General features: G+C 45.1%; 1 protein-coding gene across 3 annotated transcripts in view; it reads right to left on the reverse strand.

The window, feature by feature from the left end:
* FOXRED2 (FAD dependent oxidoreductase domain containing 2) overlaps nt 1-16,011 on the reverse strand; it is a 548,573-nt gene that overhangs the window by 66,320 nt on the left and 466,242 nt on the right. The window contains exons 9-10 of one of the 3 annotated variants that reach the window (XM_077277998.1): nt 14,579-14,732; nt 13,382-14,488 (exon numbers count right to left, since the gene is read on the reverse strand). The exons of the other annotated variants lie outside the window; for them this stretch is intronic. Coding sequence (XP_077134113.1) covers nt 14,314-14,488; nt 14,579-14,732 — 329 coding nt within the window. The 3' untranslated portion in view covers nt 13,382-14,313. Of the gene's footprint in view, nt 1-13,381; nt 14,489-14,578; nt 14,733-16,011 lie in introns of those variants that run through there. 3 annotated transcript variants of the gene reach the window in all.

Below are 16,011 nucleotides of genomic sequence, written 5' to 3' on the forward strand. Positions count from 1 at the left end.
GCACAGTGGGCACTTTATGTTTGTGCATTTTCTTACTTTATATTCAAATGGTGCACTCCTTATTCTTAATACTACTTTTTATACTTATTGCTGGCTTCCCGGTCGCCCTATGTGTATTATCCGCCTTTCCTTCTATTTCACATTATCTTCACTGCTCCCAGGTGCGCATGCGCCGGGTCGGATTCCCAATGACTTCCGGGTGTGCCTATCAGGTGACCGCAGTGCGTTCCACTGCGTTCCAACAGGCATCTCCCGGAAGTCACTTTATGCATGGGAACGAACAGTCCTGACGCATGCGCCATTAATACTGGAGGCGCATCCTATCACATCCCCACACGGCCTATTTATGCAATGTCGATACCCCTCACCGCACACCCCCCCGGAAGAAGCGATCAGCGAAACGGTGCCCGTTGGGCGGGAGGGAGGACATCAGACACAGCACACCTCGGTGGTAAGCTCTAATATAATATATGTTTCTACTAACTGGCACTAATACCGTTTATTAATACTACCGCATAGCGAGCACCTTTAATATGGGAGACTGTCATCTTCTGCATTAGTTTATTTTGGCGGTATTTGCACACTTATCATTGTACTGGATTATGGTGGTCTTCTGTTATTATAGTGTACAGCTGCCTCTTTATAAAATAGTATAGGACTTTTAGTCCCTATATCTTTTTTGATATTATTATTTTTTCTGACATCAGTTCATATTGCGGTATTTGCACACCTTCTATTGTGCCAGAGAATGATGGTTTTTTGCGCCTATAAGCATATTAATGCTTCCCCAGATATTTAAGACAGTAATTTTACTCCTGTCATAGTAGCTATTTGATAGCAGCAGTATATCCACACGTTTATATATTAATATATCTGCTTATTTCCATCATTCGCTACTATATTCCATTTGGTGATACAGATTATAATTATTATTGTTGAGCACATGCGTGTATATTTATATACTTAACATTATGTCTGAACCTATTGTCCCTCCCTAAGGAGGTTTTTTCAGCCCTGTTCATAAATTAGGTTTTATTTTATGATTTTTTTGTAATAAAAATATTTTTTTTTAAATTACTCTTTAGCCTACATCACTCATTATCCTGTGGCAATTGAACCTTGGATACAGTTGATAAAACCGATGGTAGTAGGTAGACATGCTTAACGTGGGGTTATTGATGGATGAGAGTCGTTGATGATCGACAGTGTTTGGTCTAACTCTTGGAGCTGAGCTGAATGTAGGTAGCCATTTAGCAGGGCATGCTGGAATTATATACTTAATACAAAATTGTGAAACAACTGAAATTATGTCTTATATTCTAGGTTCTTCAAAGTAGCCACCTTTATCTTTGACTGCTTTGCACACTCTTGGCATTCTCTTGATGAGCTTCAAGAGGTTGTCACCGGGCAGTATATATTAGCTCACAAATACACATTATAGACAGGTCATGTGACTGACAGCTGCCATATTTCCTATATGGTACATTTGTTGCTCTTGTAGTTTGTCTGCTTATTAATCAGATTTTTATTTTTGAAGGATAATACCAGACTTGTGTGTGTTTTAGGGCGAGTTTCGTGTGTTGAGTTGCGTGTGTTGACATGCATGTAGCGACTTTTGTGAGATGAGTTTTGTGTGGCGACATGCGTGTAGCAACTGTTTGTGTGTCGAGTTGCATGTGACAGGTTAGTGTAGTAAGTTTTATGTGTGGTGCGTTTTGAGTGTGTGCAAGTTTTGTGTGAGGCAACTTTTGCATGTGTTGCAACTTTTGTGCATGTGGGAATTTTTCCAACTGTGCAAGTTTTGCGTGTGGCGAGTTTTCCATGAGGTGAGTTTTGCACGTGTGGTGAGTTTTGTGTGAGCCTACTTTTGCATGTGGCGAATTTTGTGCGTGGCGAGTTTGGAGTGGCGACTTTTGTGTTTTGACTTTTATGTGGCGAGGTTGGTGCATGTGTGGTGAAATGTGTGCTGAGGGTGGTATATGTGTTCAAGCACGTGGTAATGTGTGGCGCATTTTGTGTGTGTGTTCATATCCCCGTGTGTGGTGAGTATCCTATGTCGGGGCCCCACCTTAGCAACTGTATGGTATATACTCTTTGGCGCCATCACTCTCATTCTTTAAGTCCCCCTTGCTCACATCTGGCAGCTGTCAATTTGCCTCCAACACTTTACCTTTCACTTTTTACCCATTATGTAGATAGGGGCAAAATTGTTTGGTGAATTGAAATGTGCGGGGTTAAAATTTCACCTCACAACATAGCCTATGACGCTCTCGGGGTCCAGACATGTGACTGTGCAAAATTTTGTGTCTGTAGCTGCGACGGTGCAGATGCCAATCCCGGACATACATACACACACACACACATTCAGCTTTATATATATATATATATATATATATATATATATATATATCGGCTGTCAAAGTCAGGGATCCTTACTAACACAGTATGGTATGCTGCCACCAGTTCCTCGTTCGATATAAGCCCAGTCTGACAGCAGGCTTATATCGGGTCAGAAACCAACTTGGCTAGAGTATAATAGCCAACTGAGCGTGCGGACATGGGGATTTGTGAATCGAGATAAAAGAGCAGCCCAAGATTAATTTGATATTTAATTGCCGAAAGGCACACTAGAAAGATACAGATACATTATATATATATATATATATATATATATATATATATATATATATATATATACAGTGCCTACAAGTAGTATTCAACCCCCTGCAGATTTAGCAGGTTTACACATTTGGAATTAACTTGGCATTGTGACATTTGGACTGTAGATCAGCCTGGAAGTGTGAAATGCACTGCAGCAAAAAAGAATGTTATTTCTTTGTTTATTTTTTTTTTAAATTGGGAAAAGTTTTTTCAGAGGGTCATTTATTATTCAACCCCTCAACCCACCAGAATTCTGTTTGGTTCCCCTAAAGTATTAAGAAGTAGTTCAGGCACAAAGAACAATGAGCTTCACATGTTTGGATTAATTATCTCTTTTTCCAGCCTTTTCTGACTATTTAAGACCCTCCCCAAACTTGTGAACAGCACTCAAACATGGTCAACATGGGAAAGACAAAGGAGCATTCCAAGGCCATCAGAGACAAGATCGTGGAGGGTCACAAGGCTGGCAAGGGGTACAAAACCCTTTCCAAGGAGTTGGGCCTACCTGTCTCCACTGTTGGGAGCATCATCCGGAAGTGGAAGGCTTATGGAACTACTGTTAGCCTTCCACGGCCTGGACAGCCTTTGAAAGTTTCCTCCCGTGCCGAGGCCAGGCTTGTCCGAAGAGTCAAGGCTAACCCAAGGACAACAAGGAAGGAGCTCCGGGAAGATCTCATGGCAGTGGGGACATTGGTTTCAGTCAATACCATAAGTAACGTACTCCACCGCAATGGTCTCCGTTCCAGACGAGCCCATAAGGTACCTTTACTTTCAAAGCGTCATGTCAAGGCTCGTCTACAGTTTACTCATGATCACTTGGAGGACTCTGAGACTGACTGGTTCAAGGTTCTCTGGTCTGATGAGACCAAGATCGAGATCTTTGGTGCCAACCACACACGTGACGTTTGGAGACTGGATGGCACTGCATACGACCCCAAGAATACCATCCCTACAGTCAAGCATGGTGGTGGCAGCATCATGCTGTGGGGCTGTTTCTCAGCCAAGGGGCCTGGCCATCTGGTCCGCATCCATGGGAAGATGGATAGCACGGCCTACCTGGAGATTTTGGCCAAGAACCTCCGCTCCTCCATCAAGGATCTTAAGATGGGTCGTCATTTCATCTTCCAACAAGACAACGACCCAAAGCACACAGCCAAGAAAACCAAGGCCTGGTTCAAGAGGCAAAAAATCAAGGTGTTGCAGTGGCCTAGTCAGTCTCCTGACCTTAACCCAATTGAAAACTTGTGGAAGGAGCTCAAGATTAAAGTCCACATGAGACACCCAAAGAACCTAGATAACTTGGAGAAGATCTGCATGGAGGAGTGGGCCAAGATAACTTCAGAGACCTGTGCCGGCCTGATCAGGTCTTATAAAAGATGATTATTAGCTGTAATTGCAAACAAAGGTTATTCCACAAAATATTAAACCTAGGGGTTGAATAATAATTGACCCACACTTTTATGTTTAAAATTTATAAAAATTTAACTGAGCAACAAAACTTTTTGGTTTGTAAGATTTATGCATCTGTTAATAAATCCTGCTCTTGTTTGAAGTTTGAAGGCTCTAACTTATTTGCATCTTATTAAACCTGCTAAATCTGCAGGGGGTTGAATACTACTTGTAGGCACTGTATATATATATATACACATATATACACTCACCGGCCACTTTATTAGGTACACCTGTGCAACTTCTTGTTAACACTTAATTTCTAGTCAGCCAATCACATGGCGGCAACTCAGTGCATTTAGGCATGTAGACATGGTCAAGACAATCTCCTGCAGTTCAAACCGAGCATCAGTATGGGGAAGAAAGGTGATTTGGGTGCCTTTGAACGTGGCATGGTTGTTGGTGCCAGAAGGGCTGGTCTGAGTATTTCAGAAACTGCTGATCTACTGGGATTTTCACGCACAACCATCTCTAGGGTTTACAGAGAATGGTCCGAAAAAGAAAAAAAATCCAGTGAGCGGCAGTTCTGTTGGCGGAAATGCCTTGTTGATGCCAGAGGTCAGAGGAGAATGGGCAGACTGGTTCGAGCTGATAGAAAGGCAACAGTGACTCAAATCGCCACCCGTTACAACCAAGGTAGGCCTAAGAGCATCTCTGAACGCACAGTGCGTCGAACTTTGAGGCAGATGGGCTACAGCAGCAGAAGACCACACCGGGTACCATTCCTTTCAGCTAAGAACAGGAAACTGAGGCTACAATTTGTACAAGCTCATCGAAATTGGACAGTAGAAGATTGGAAAAACGTTGCTTGGTCTGATGAGTCTCGATTTCTGCTGCGACATTCGGATGGTAGGGTCAGAATTTGGCGTAAACAACATGAAAGCATGGATCCATCCTGCCTTGTATGGAGCATCTTTGGGATGTGCAGCCGACAAATCTGCGGCAACTGTGTGATGCCATCATGTCAATATGGACCAAAATCTCTGAGGAATGCTTCCAGCACCTTGTTGAATCTATGCCACGAAGAATTGAGGCAGTTCTGAAGGCAAAAGGGGGTCCAACCCGTTACTAGCATGGTGTACCTAATAAAGTGGCCGGTGAGTGTATATATATATATATATATATATATATATATTATACTAGCTATTGAACCCGTTCTATGCCCGGGTGGCGAGCATTTATATTGGCATATGGTCTCCATCCTGGTATGTGTTGCTTCCATCCTGCGCCCTAATCTTGTCATGTGCTGCTACCATCTTGCACCCCCATCCTGTCATGTGCAGCCCCCATCCTGTTTTGTGTGCCTCCATCTTGTGATGTGCTACTGTCTTCCTGAGCACTTATCCTGTCACATGCTCCTATCCTGTACCCCAATCCTGTCATGTGGTGCTCCCATACTCCACCATAATCCTGTCATATGCTGCTACCATCATGCGCCCCCATCCTGTTATGTGCTACTATCTTCCTGAGCCCTTATCCTGTCATGTGCTCCCATCCTGCGCCCCCATGCTGTCATGTGGTGCTCCTATCCTGCACCCCCATGTTGTCATGTGCTGCTCCCATCCTGCGCCTCCATTTTGGTTATGTGCTGCTCCCATCCTGCGCCCCATCCTTTCATGTGCTGCTCTCAAACTGCTCCCCCGTCCTGTCACGTGCTGCTCCCATCCTGCGCCCTTATCCTGCCATGTGCTGCTCCTATCTTGTGCCCCCGTTCTGTCATGTGCTGCTCCCATCCCGCGCCCCCGTTCTGTCATGTGCTGCTCCCATCCCGCGCCCCCGTTCTGTCATGTGCTACTGATATCCTGCGCCCCCATTCTGTCATGTGCTGCTCCCATCCTGTGGCCCCATTCTGTCATGTGCTGCTCCCATCCTGCGCCCCCATTCTGACATGTGCTGCTCCCATCCTGCGCCCCCATTCTGACATGTGCTGCACCCATCCTGCGCCCCCATTCTGTCATTTGCTGCTCCCATCATGCACCCCCATCCTGTCATGTGCTGTTCCCATTCTGCACCCCCATTATGTCCAGTGCTGCTTCCATCCTGCACCCCCGTTCTATCATGTGCTGCTTCCATCCTGCACCCCCGTTCTGTCATGTGCTGCTGCCATCCTACACCCCCGTTCTGTCATGTGCTGCCCTATTCTGTCATGTGTTGCTCCCATCCTGCGCCACAGTTCTGTAATGTGCTGCTCCCATCCTGCGCCACCGTTCTGTAATTTGCTGCTCCCATCCATATGCCCCATACGCTGCTCCATAAAGGTTGTTGGCTCCCATAAGATGCTCCATAGGATTATATGCCCTGTATGCTGCTCCATTATGGTTGATGGCCCCCATAAGATGCTCCATAGGATTATATGCTCTGTATGTTGCTCCATTATAGTAGATGGCCCCCATAAGATGCTCCATAGTACTATATGTGTTGTGAATTCTGCTTTTGGGTTCCCTCCGGTGGTGGTAGGTGGTAATGCAGTTGTCCCTGGGTTGCAGTCTTGGTCAGGTGTTTCTGCTGATTGCAGTTCTCACTGGGGTATTTAGGTGTGCAGGATTCATTAGTCCTTGCCAGTTGTCAATTGTTGTTGGGAGGTGTTGGACCTCTGCCTGGTTCCTCCTGCCTTTCTGCCAAATCAGCAAAGACAAGTGTCTGGTTTTTTTTTCCTGTGGCACACATGCTGTATGCTTCACAATTCAGTGCTCTCCTTTGTGTTTTCTTGTCCAGCTTAGACTGTGTCAGTATTTTCTCAGTCTTGTTGGATTCGCTGGAGTGGCAGATATACATTCCATGTCTTTAGTTAGATTGTGGAACTTTTTGTATTATCTGCTGTGGATATTTTTGGAAGGGTTTTAATACTGACCGCCTAGTAATCTGTCCTATCCTTTCCTATTTAGCTAGAGTGGCCTCTTTTGCTAAATCCTGTTTTCTACCTGCGTGTGTCTATTCCTCTCCTACTCACAGTCATTATTCGTGGGGGGCTGCCTATCCTTTGGGGGTCTGCTCTGAGGCAAGATAGCATTCCTATTTCCATCTATAGGGGTATTTAGTCCTCCGGCTGTGTCGAGGTGTCTAGGGTTGGTTAGGCACACCCCACGGCTACTTCTAGTTGCGGTGTTAGTTCAGGGTTTGCGGTCAGTACAGGTTCCACCGATTCCAGAGAAAGTTTTCATGCGGCTCCAAGGTCACCACATCACAACATATATGCCCTGTAAGCTGCTCCATTATGGTTGATGGCCCCCATAAGATGCTCCATAGGATTATATGCCCTGTATGTGGCGAAAAGTGCGGACTGCTGCTCTAGGAATCGGCGCCTGCGCAGTCTGCGCTTTCCGGCGCCATTTTCTTGAAGACATACTCAGGTATCCAAGAAAATGGCGCCGGAAAGCGCGCACTGCGCATGCGCCGATTCCGGGAGAAGGGAGACATTCATGGCCCGGAGTCAGGGGGCCTAAGTAAGAAATCGCTGTGGCAAGAAGTGCCACAGCATAATGAGGGCGGGATCCTGTGCACACGCTACCTGATTCCTTTCCGCCGCCATTTACTTGGTCCTCCTGCTGCCAGAATCGGCGCCTGCGCAGTCGGCGCTTTCCGGCGCCATTTTGTGGAAGACACACTGCAGTGTGTTTTCAAGAAAATGGCGCCGGAAAGCACGGACTGCGCAGGCGCCGATCCCGGCAGCAGGAGGACCAAGAAAATGGCGGCGGAAAGGAATCAGGTGGCGTAAGTAACAAATTGCTGTGGCATGAACTGCCACAGCATCATCAGGGCGCAATCATGTCCACGGTGTCTCCACGGATCATAAATGTCCGCGCTTTCCGGTGCCATTTTTTTTTTTCTGGCACTGGCTATAATATAACGCTAGGAGCGTCGTGCCTGTGCAGTCTATAAAGGCTTCGGACAGAGTGACGCTCCCAGCGTTATATTATAGATATTGTACACAAAAGCAAATATACGGGTATACAGTCAAGAGTGTAGTACAAGCGTAGGGTATAGATAGATTGCAATTACCGTGTTATGTAGCATGTGACCACATGTAGGCGCTGATCGATCACAGGTCCAATTCTTTGTTACGCGATTCTCTGGCCATGTCAGCTAACGGGCCTCCTGCCAGTAGAGAGACTCAGTCCAAAATGAGGAGCTGCCTATTATCCCCTAGGCTGCCCCTTCCCACACGCTGCACCCACCCCTGGGCTTGGGCAGCCTCTTTCCTCTCATATCTGAGAGTATGGTTTTCTGTCCAGAACCGTGGACACTCATAACTTTCCGCCTGAAGCTCTGAATGGAACCGCAGTGGCGCCACTGGGTTCTGCTTGCTGAATTTTATCTGCAAAGGGAGATCAAATACGGCTACTGTATTTAATTCCTAGTAGCTATGCTTTATAACTCGATAAAGCAGAGTTCTAGAGGCAGCTGTATAAGATGGGCTTGTGGGGAAAGGAATGAAGATACCGATTACCGTATATACTCGAGTATAAGCTGACCCGAGTATAAGCCGCCCCCCCCTAATTTTGCAACAAAAAACTGGGAAAACTTATTGACTTGAGTATAAGCCTAGGGTGGAAAATGCAGCAGCTACCGGTAAATGTCAAAAATAAAAATAGATACCAATAAAAGTAAAATTAATTGTGACATCAGTAGGTTGTGTTTTTGAATATCCATATTGAATCAGGAGCCCCATATAATGCTCTATGCAGGACATTATGGCCCCATAAGATGCTCCATATTAAAATATGCCCCATATAATGCTCCATACAGTTCTTTATGGCCCCATAAGATGCTCCATATACAAATATGCCCCATATAATGCTCCATGCAGTTCTTTATGGCCCCATAGATGCCCCATATAATGCTCCATGCAGTTCATTATTGCCCCATAGATAATAATAATCTTTATTTTTATATAGCGCTAACATACTCCACAGCGCTTTACAGTTTGCACACATTATCATCACTGTCCCCGATGGGGCTCACAATCTAAATTCCCTATCAGTATGTCTTTGGAGTGTGGGAGAAAACCAGAGTGCCCGGAGGAAACCCACGCAAACACGGGGAGAACATACATACATACAGTTATCCACTGAGCCACCATGCTGCCCATATAGATGCCCCATATAATGCTCCATGCAGTTCATTATGGCCCCATAGATGCTCAATATAATGTTCCATGCAGTTCTTTATGGCTCCATAGATGCCCCATATAATGCTCCATGCAGTTCTTTATGGCCCCATATAATGCTCCATGCAGTTCATTATGGCCCCATAGATGCCCCATATAATGCTCCATGCAGTTCTTTATGGCCCCATAGATGCCCCATATAATGCTCCATGCAGTTCATTATGGCCCCGTAGATGCCCCATATAATGCTCCATGCAGTTCTTTATGGCCCCATAGATGCCCCATATAATGCTCCATGCAGTTCTTTATGGCCCCATATAATGCTCCATGCAGTTCTTTATAGCCCCATAGATGCCCCATATAATGCTCCATGCACTTCATTATGGCCCTGTAGATGCCCCATATAATGCTCCATGCAGTTCTTTGTGGCCCCATAGATGCCCCATGTAATGCTCCATGCAGTTCATTATGGCCCCATAGATGCCCCATATAATGCTCCATGCAGTTCATTATGGCCCCATAGAATGCTCCATGCAGTTCATTATGGCCCCATAGATGCCCCATATAATGCTCCATGCAGTTAATTATGGCCCCATATAATGCTCCATGCAGTTTATTATGGCCCCATAGATGCTCCATATAAGATTGTGCCACATGTAATGCTGCTGCTGCACTAAAAAAAAAAAATAACATACTCGCCTCTCTTCGCTGCCCGCTGCTCCTCAGCGTCCCGTCTCTCCGCACTGACTGTTCAGGCAGAGGGCGGCACGCATACTAATGTCATCGCGCCATCTGACCTGAACAGTCAGTGCAGAGGACGCGGAAGACGGAGCGTCATTGGAACGCGGAAAGGTGAATATGAAATACTCACCTGCTCCCGGCGCTCCGGAGCGCCCACGGCCTCCAGACGCGGCAGCTTCTTCCTGTAGTGAGCGGTCACAAGGTACCGCTCATTACAGTAATGAATATGCGGCTCCCCACCTATGGGAGTGGAGTCCATATTCATTACTTTAATGAGCGTTACCAGTGACCGCTGAACAGGGGAAGAAACTGCGGCGCCCGAAGACCGTGGGACATGCAGGGACCGTGTCAGGAGCGCCAGGAGCAGGTGAGTATTTGACAATCGTCGCTCCCCCTCACCCGCCGACCATGATTTGAGTATAAGCTGAGAGGGGCACTTTCAGCTCATTTTTTGGGGCTGAAAATCTCGGCTTATACTCGAGTATATACGGTATGTGCTCTGCTACGCTCAGAGATATTGCATTCTTTTATTATAGGTCATTTTCTCGTTTCAATATCTCAGAGCCTTGTGCTGGTCTGGGATCTGTAGTGCCACGATGTCTGCTTGAGTCAAACAACAGACTTCAGTTGGCTGGTCCTGCACAAGAATTCACACCCCTGTGATAATACAGGTATATATGTGTGTGTGTGTATATATATATATATATATATATATATATATATATATATATATATATATATATATATATTACAGACCAAAAGTTTGGACACACCTTCTCATTTAAAGTATTTTCTGTATTTTCATGACTATGAAAATTGTACATTCACACTGAAGGCATCATAGCTATGAATTAACACATGTGGAATTATATACTTAATTTCAGTTGTTTCACACTTTTTTGTTATGTCTTATATTCTAGGTTCTTCAAAGTAGCCACCTTTTGCTTTGATGACTGCTTTGCACACTCTTGGCATTCTCTTCAAGAGGTAGTCACCGGGAATGGTTTTCACTTCACAGGTGTGCCCTGTGAGGTTTAATAAGTGGGATTTCTTGCCTTATAAATAGGGTTCTGTTGTGCAGAAGTCTGGTGCATACACAGCTGATAGACCTAAAGAATAGACTGTTAGCTACTTTTTCTTGCCATAATACAAATTCTAAGTAAAGAAAAAGAGTGGCCATCATTACTTTAAGAAATGAAGGTCAGTCAGTCTGAAAAATTGTTCAAACTTTGAAAGTGTCCCCAAGTGCAGTGGCAAAAACCATCAAGAGCTATAAAGAAACTGGCTCACATGAGGACCGCCCCAGGAAAGGAAGACCAAGAGTCACCTCTGCTTCTGAGGATAAGTTTATCAGAGTCAGCATCCTCAAAAACTGCAGGTTAACAGTAGCTCAGATTAGAGACCAGGTCAATGCCACACAGAGTTCTAGCAGCGACACATCTCTACAACAACTGTTAGGCCGGGGACACACACAACGTATAAAAAAACGGTCCGTTTTTCACGGACGAGAATCGCACAAATGTTAACAAAACAGTGATCCGTGTGCAGTGCGAGGATGCGTTTTTATCGCATCAAATGATCCGTTTGACATCCGTATGGCATCCGTATGGCGAGATTTTCTCGCAGGCTTGCAAAATTGACATAACAGTTTTTTCACCTAAAAAAAATTAAAATCATCAACAATAACACTATTTAAGGGCTCTAAAACAGGTGGCAGCCACCAATCTATGCAGTAGAGTCCCTGATTGTGTTGGTGCATTTCTACTTGCTGAGCAACATGTCTGATCTACTGACAGAGCGTGTGCTTTACAACTGGGTACTTCCCCAACGTTTTGGGGAGCCATACCCAGTTATTGTAGATCCGAGGAGGCGGAGACGGATGTGGGTACATCCACTTTTGAAGCAACGGATCACTAAAGGACATTTCAACCGTCTGTATGCTGCTCTGAGGACAAATCCAGACAAGTTCTCCAACTATTGTCGGATGAGGATACAAACGTTTGATATTTTGTTGGAGATTTTGCGACCAGGGATCACCAAGAAGGACACCAGGATGCGCAAATCTATTTCTGCAGAGGAGCGCCTTATCCTTACGTTACGGTATGTCTAAATCCTCTTTTTCAAAATAATGTTTTGACTTTCATGGTCTTATCCCTTTTTCTAATTTGATCATTAAATTGTTCTGTAAATTCAACATCATTTGAGCATCTTTTATAATATTTTAGTTTATAGAACATCAAAGCCATCGCATGTCCTTAATGTTTGATTAAACATGGCATCTTAGTTATCTAATCTTAGTTTTTGTCCATATAACACTAATGTGTTAATTTTGTGTTTTTTGTTCTAAACATACTCTGTTTTCTTTTAACTTCCTTGCCACTGGCCTTTCATATGCGGCACTGCATTTAGAGTTTTTACTGGGCAAATCAACAATTTCTGGAATTGTGCGGGATACATGCACGGAAATCTGGAGAAGACTCCATCAAGAGGTGATGCCTGAGCCGAAAATGGCAGACTGGTTACGTATTGCACAAGGATTTCAGGACACCTGCCAGTTTTCGCACTGTATTGGGGCTCTTGAAGGAAAGCACATCCGTGTGCGTAAGCCGCCGGGCTCAGGGACCCAATTCTATAATTATAAACAGTTTTTCTCTGTAGTGCTGTTGGCCCTGGTTGACAGCAACTACAGGTTTATAATTGTAGATATTGGGGCCTATGGGAGAACTGGAGACTCTAGAGTCTTCAGTTCTTCCATTATGGGTCGGCGGCTGCGCAACAATGATTTGGATCTCCCACCCCCAAGTCACATACCAGGGGCTAATTTTGATGCGGTGCCTTACATGATGGTAGCAGATGAGGCGTTTCAATTATCAAGGAACGTCATGAGGCCCTATCCATGGAGTGGCCTGGACTACCGGCGGCAAATTTTTAATTTGCGTCTTTCCCGTGCCCGCCGTCTGGTAGAGTGTTCATTCGGCATTCTCACTGCAAAATGGCGGGTACTTCAGTCCGCAATCCAACTGAGTGAAGGCAATGTCAATGGCGTGATAAAAGCATGTGTTGTTCTTCACAACTTTACAAGATGCCATGATTGCCCATCATCTGCTGATGATGAAGTTGATTATGCAAATACTGTCTTGTCTACTACACGTGTTCTTCCTTCACGTCGTCAGCCCTCAGGCCTAAAAGTTCGTGATGTGTTAACAAATTATTTTGTGTCACCAGAGGGATCAACTGTCTGGCAAGACAATGCTGTTTTGCTTTAATCTTTAGTTATATTGTAACTTCATAAATAGCATAATGTTCCTGTTGGAATAGTGTAGTATGTTTGTCCTTAAAAAATACTTATTTTAAGTTGTCACATCATGTATGTAGTCAGAACAATATATAACAGTCATATTTGTTAAACCATTTTTACTGCTCAAAGCATATATCTTGTAGCCCAAAACATATTCACATCATATGTAATTGTAGGCATATAAACCTGAGCAAACAAGAAAGCATAACATGCCAAGGGCGCAAATAACTTAACACATAAAACAGCATAAATGACAGTCCAAAAACTGGTTTGGCGAAATTACAGGTTCTGGTAGGTTGGGGGTGGTGATGGTGATGGCGGGTGTCCAGCATGTGCGGAACTTGGAGTAGGTGGATGACCAACCAGACTGTCAACCTGTGGTATGCCTGATATATATGGAGGGTGTTGTTGCAAGGATCTATCCTGTGTCTGAGGTAAAACTTGATGCTGAGGGTAGAAGTGCATCAAGTCCTGTGTACTGGATTGTCCCATTTGGTCATACCCCCCAATATGGCCAGGTTGAGCAGACACATGTTGGGACCAGCCTCGAAACGTGTGTCTGTTCAAGTGGTCAGATTGGGCAGTTGCTGAATAATCATAAATTGGCCTAAGTTGTGGTTGTTGGTTGCTTTGGCCAGGCTGTTGTTGTGGAGCTATATGTGGCGGGGGTGGTGCTGCGACTGTTTGTTTGTTCCGGTGGAAGGTCTTGCACCGCCAGAAGGTTTGTAGATGACATTTGCCACCATTCGAGGTAGTTAAACACATGAGTCGGGTTGTTTGGGGGTGTGGTCGCATCTATCACAATTTGGAGACAACCTCTGGTCCGCAGCCTGAGCGAGAACGGAATGGGCCGTAAATAGCGGGCAAGACTGCGGAAGTACTCTTCCTCCCCATCGTCATGGGCAGCCCTGGCCAAATAGTCCAACACCCCTGTATCCACTTGCCTCCTGGTGGCAGTGGTAGAATCCACCCTTCTGCGCCGACCACGGTTTGGTCTTGTATTAGGCTGTGGTGATGTATCCAGAGCCAAGGTTGGACTGCTGCTCTGGGCTCCTTCCTACACCTCTGGATTGGCCTCCTGTGTGGCAGAAGACGCTGCTGCTGGTGGTGGTGGTTGGTTTCTGCTTGTTGGTTGGCCAGATGGTCCAGCCATTTCGGCACCTTCACCAACGGGATCAATCACCACCTCAGAGTCAGATGCAGTCTCCCTTTCTGTCAGATTAGACTCTGTTCTGTATTTCAAAATAGATTTTGAAAAAAAAATTAAAAACATATTCACGTTCTAAGATGTGTTAAAAATTTTGTGACATGCATGCACTTACGGTCTGAGCTCCATCACCGGTGCAAGAAAATTAAGCCGAACAAAATAAATATATTTTCTTTTTTTGGTTGCTGCATCACCACTCCGCCCAGAAAGTTGACGTTCACGCTGGTATCGGTCCCGGCAACTCCGCGAGCGTCTATTGACATCATTCACTGCAAAGAATCACAAGATTTTTATTAATATCAAGCACATAACTCCAACAGTACAGGGTTTGCAATCACACGGGCCCTGGAGCCTAGGGGGACATAAAACTCCCTTTGTCCTATATTAAAGGACTATAGCTAGTACATTTCAACCATATTTGTGTGTCATGTTGATGATTTTGCATCCGCAACTAAGAGCTTTGAACATTTACATCACTCATAAACACACCACATATGATGTGTTCATGGTTAGTTTTATCAGGAACCCAATTTTAAACACAATTTTGTTAAAGAATGGTACTTACAAATTTCTTGCTGAACCTCATGAGGTCGCTCATCAAAATCGGGCAACATGTGGCGGCAGATTGCCCTCCATGCTGCGTCTTTACATGCACGGTCCGCATAATGTGCGTCGCGTTGGTCCCATAATTCTAGTCTATCATGGACCAGAGCAATCAGCATCTCCACATTTATATGCCTGGCCATGCTGATACACAGTACACTCCGTGGAGGCGTGCTTCCTGCTTTTCAATCCAGCGTGGCCCAGAAATTAGCATGCCAAAGCTTCCTGATAATGGATGATTCAATTTCCTGTCACCTGGGAAAGACTTCCGTATTTCTCGCAATGCACACGCATGGTCCGTGTGTAATCTGATTTTTTCTCGCACTCATAGACTTGCATTGGCGATTCTCGGCCGAGATACGCTGACAATCGCAGCATGCTGCGATTTCACTCAAATCCTGAATACGGCCGAGAAAATATCGGATGATGGGAGCTGCACCATAGATTAACATTGGGCTGAGCGCTATGCGATTTTTTTATCGCATAGCACTCGTCCGTATTACGGTCTAGTGTGACTCCGGCCTTAAGAGGAGACTTTGTATAGCAGGCCTTCATGGTAAAATAGCTGCTAGGAAACCACTGCTAAGGACAGGCAACAAGCAGAAGAGACTTGTTTGGGCTAAAGAACACAAAGAATGGACATTAGACCAGTGGAAATCTGTGCTTTGGTCTGATGAGTCCAAATTTAAGATCCTTGGTTCCAACCACCGTGTCTTTGTGCAACGCAGAAAAGGTGAACGGATGGACTCTACATGCCTGGTTCCCACCGTGAAGCATGGAGGAGGTGTGATGGTGTGGGGGTACTTTGCTGGTGACGCTGTTGGGGATTTATTCAAAATTGAAGGCATACTGAACCAGCATGGCTACCACAGCATTTTGCAGCGGCATGCTATTCCATCCAGTTTGCGTTTAGTTGGACCATCATTTATTTTTCAACAGGATAAT

The sequence above is a fragment of the Ranitomeya variabilis genome, chromosome 8 (assembly GCF_051348905.1).
Source record: "Ranitomeya variabilis isolate aRanVar5 chromosome 8, aRanVar5.hap1, whole genome shotgun sequence".
Lineage (NCBI taxonomy): Eukaryota > Metazoa > Chordata > Amphibia > Anura > Dendrobatidae > Ranitomeya > Ranitomeya variabilis.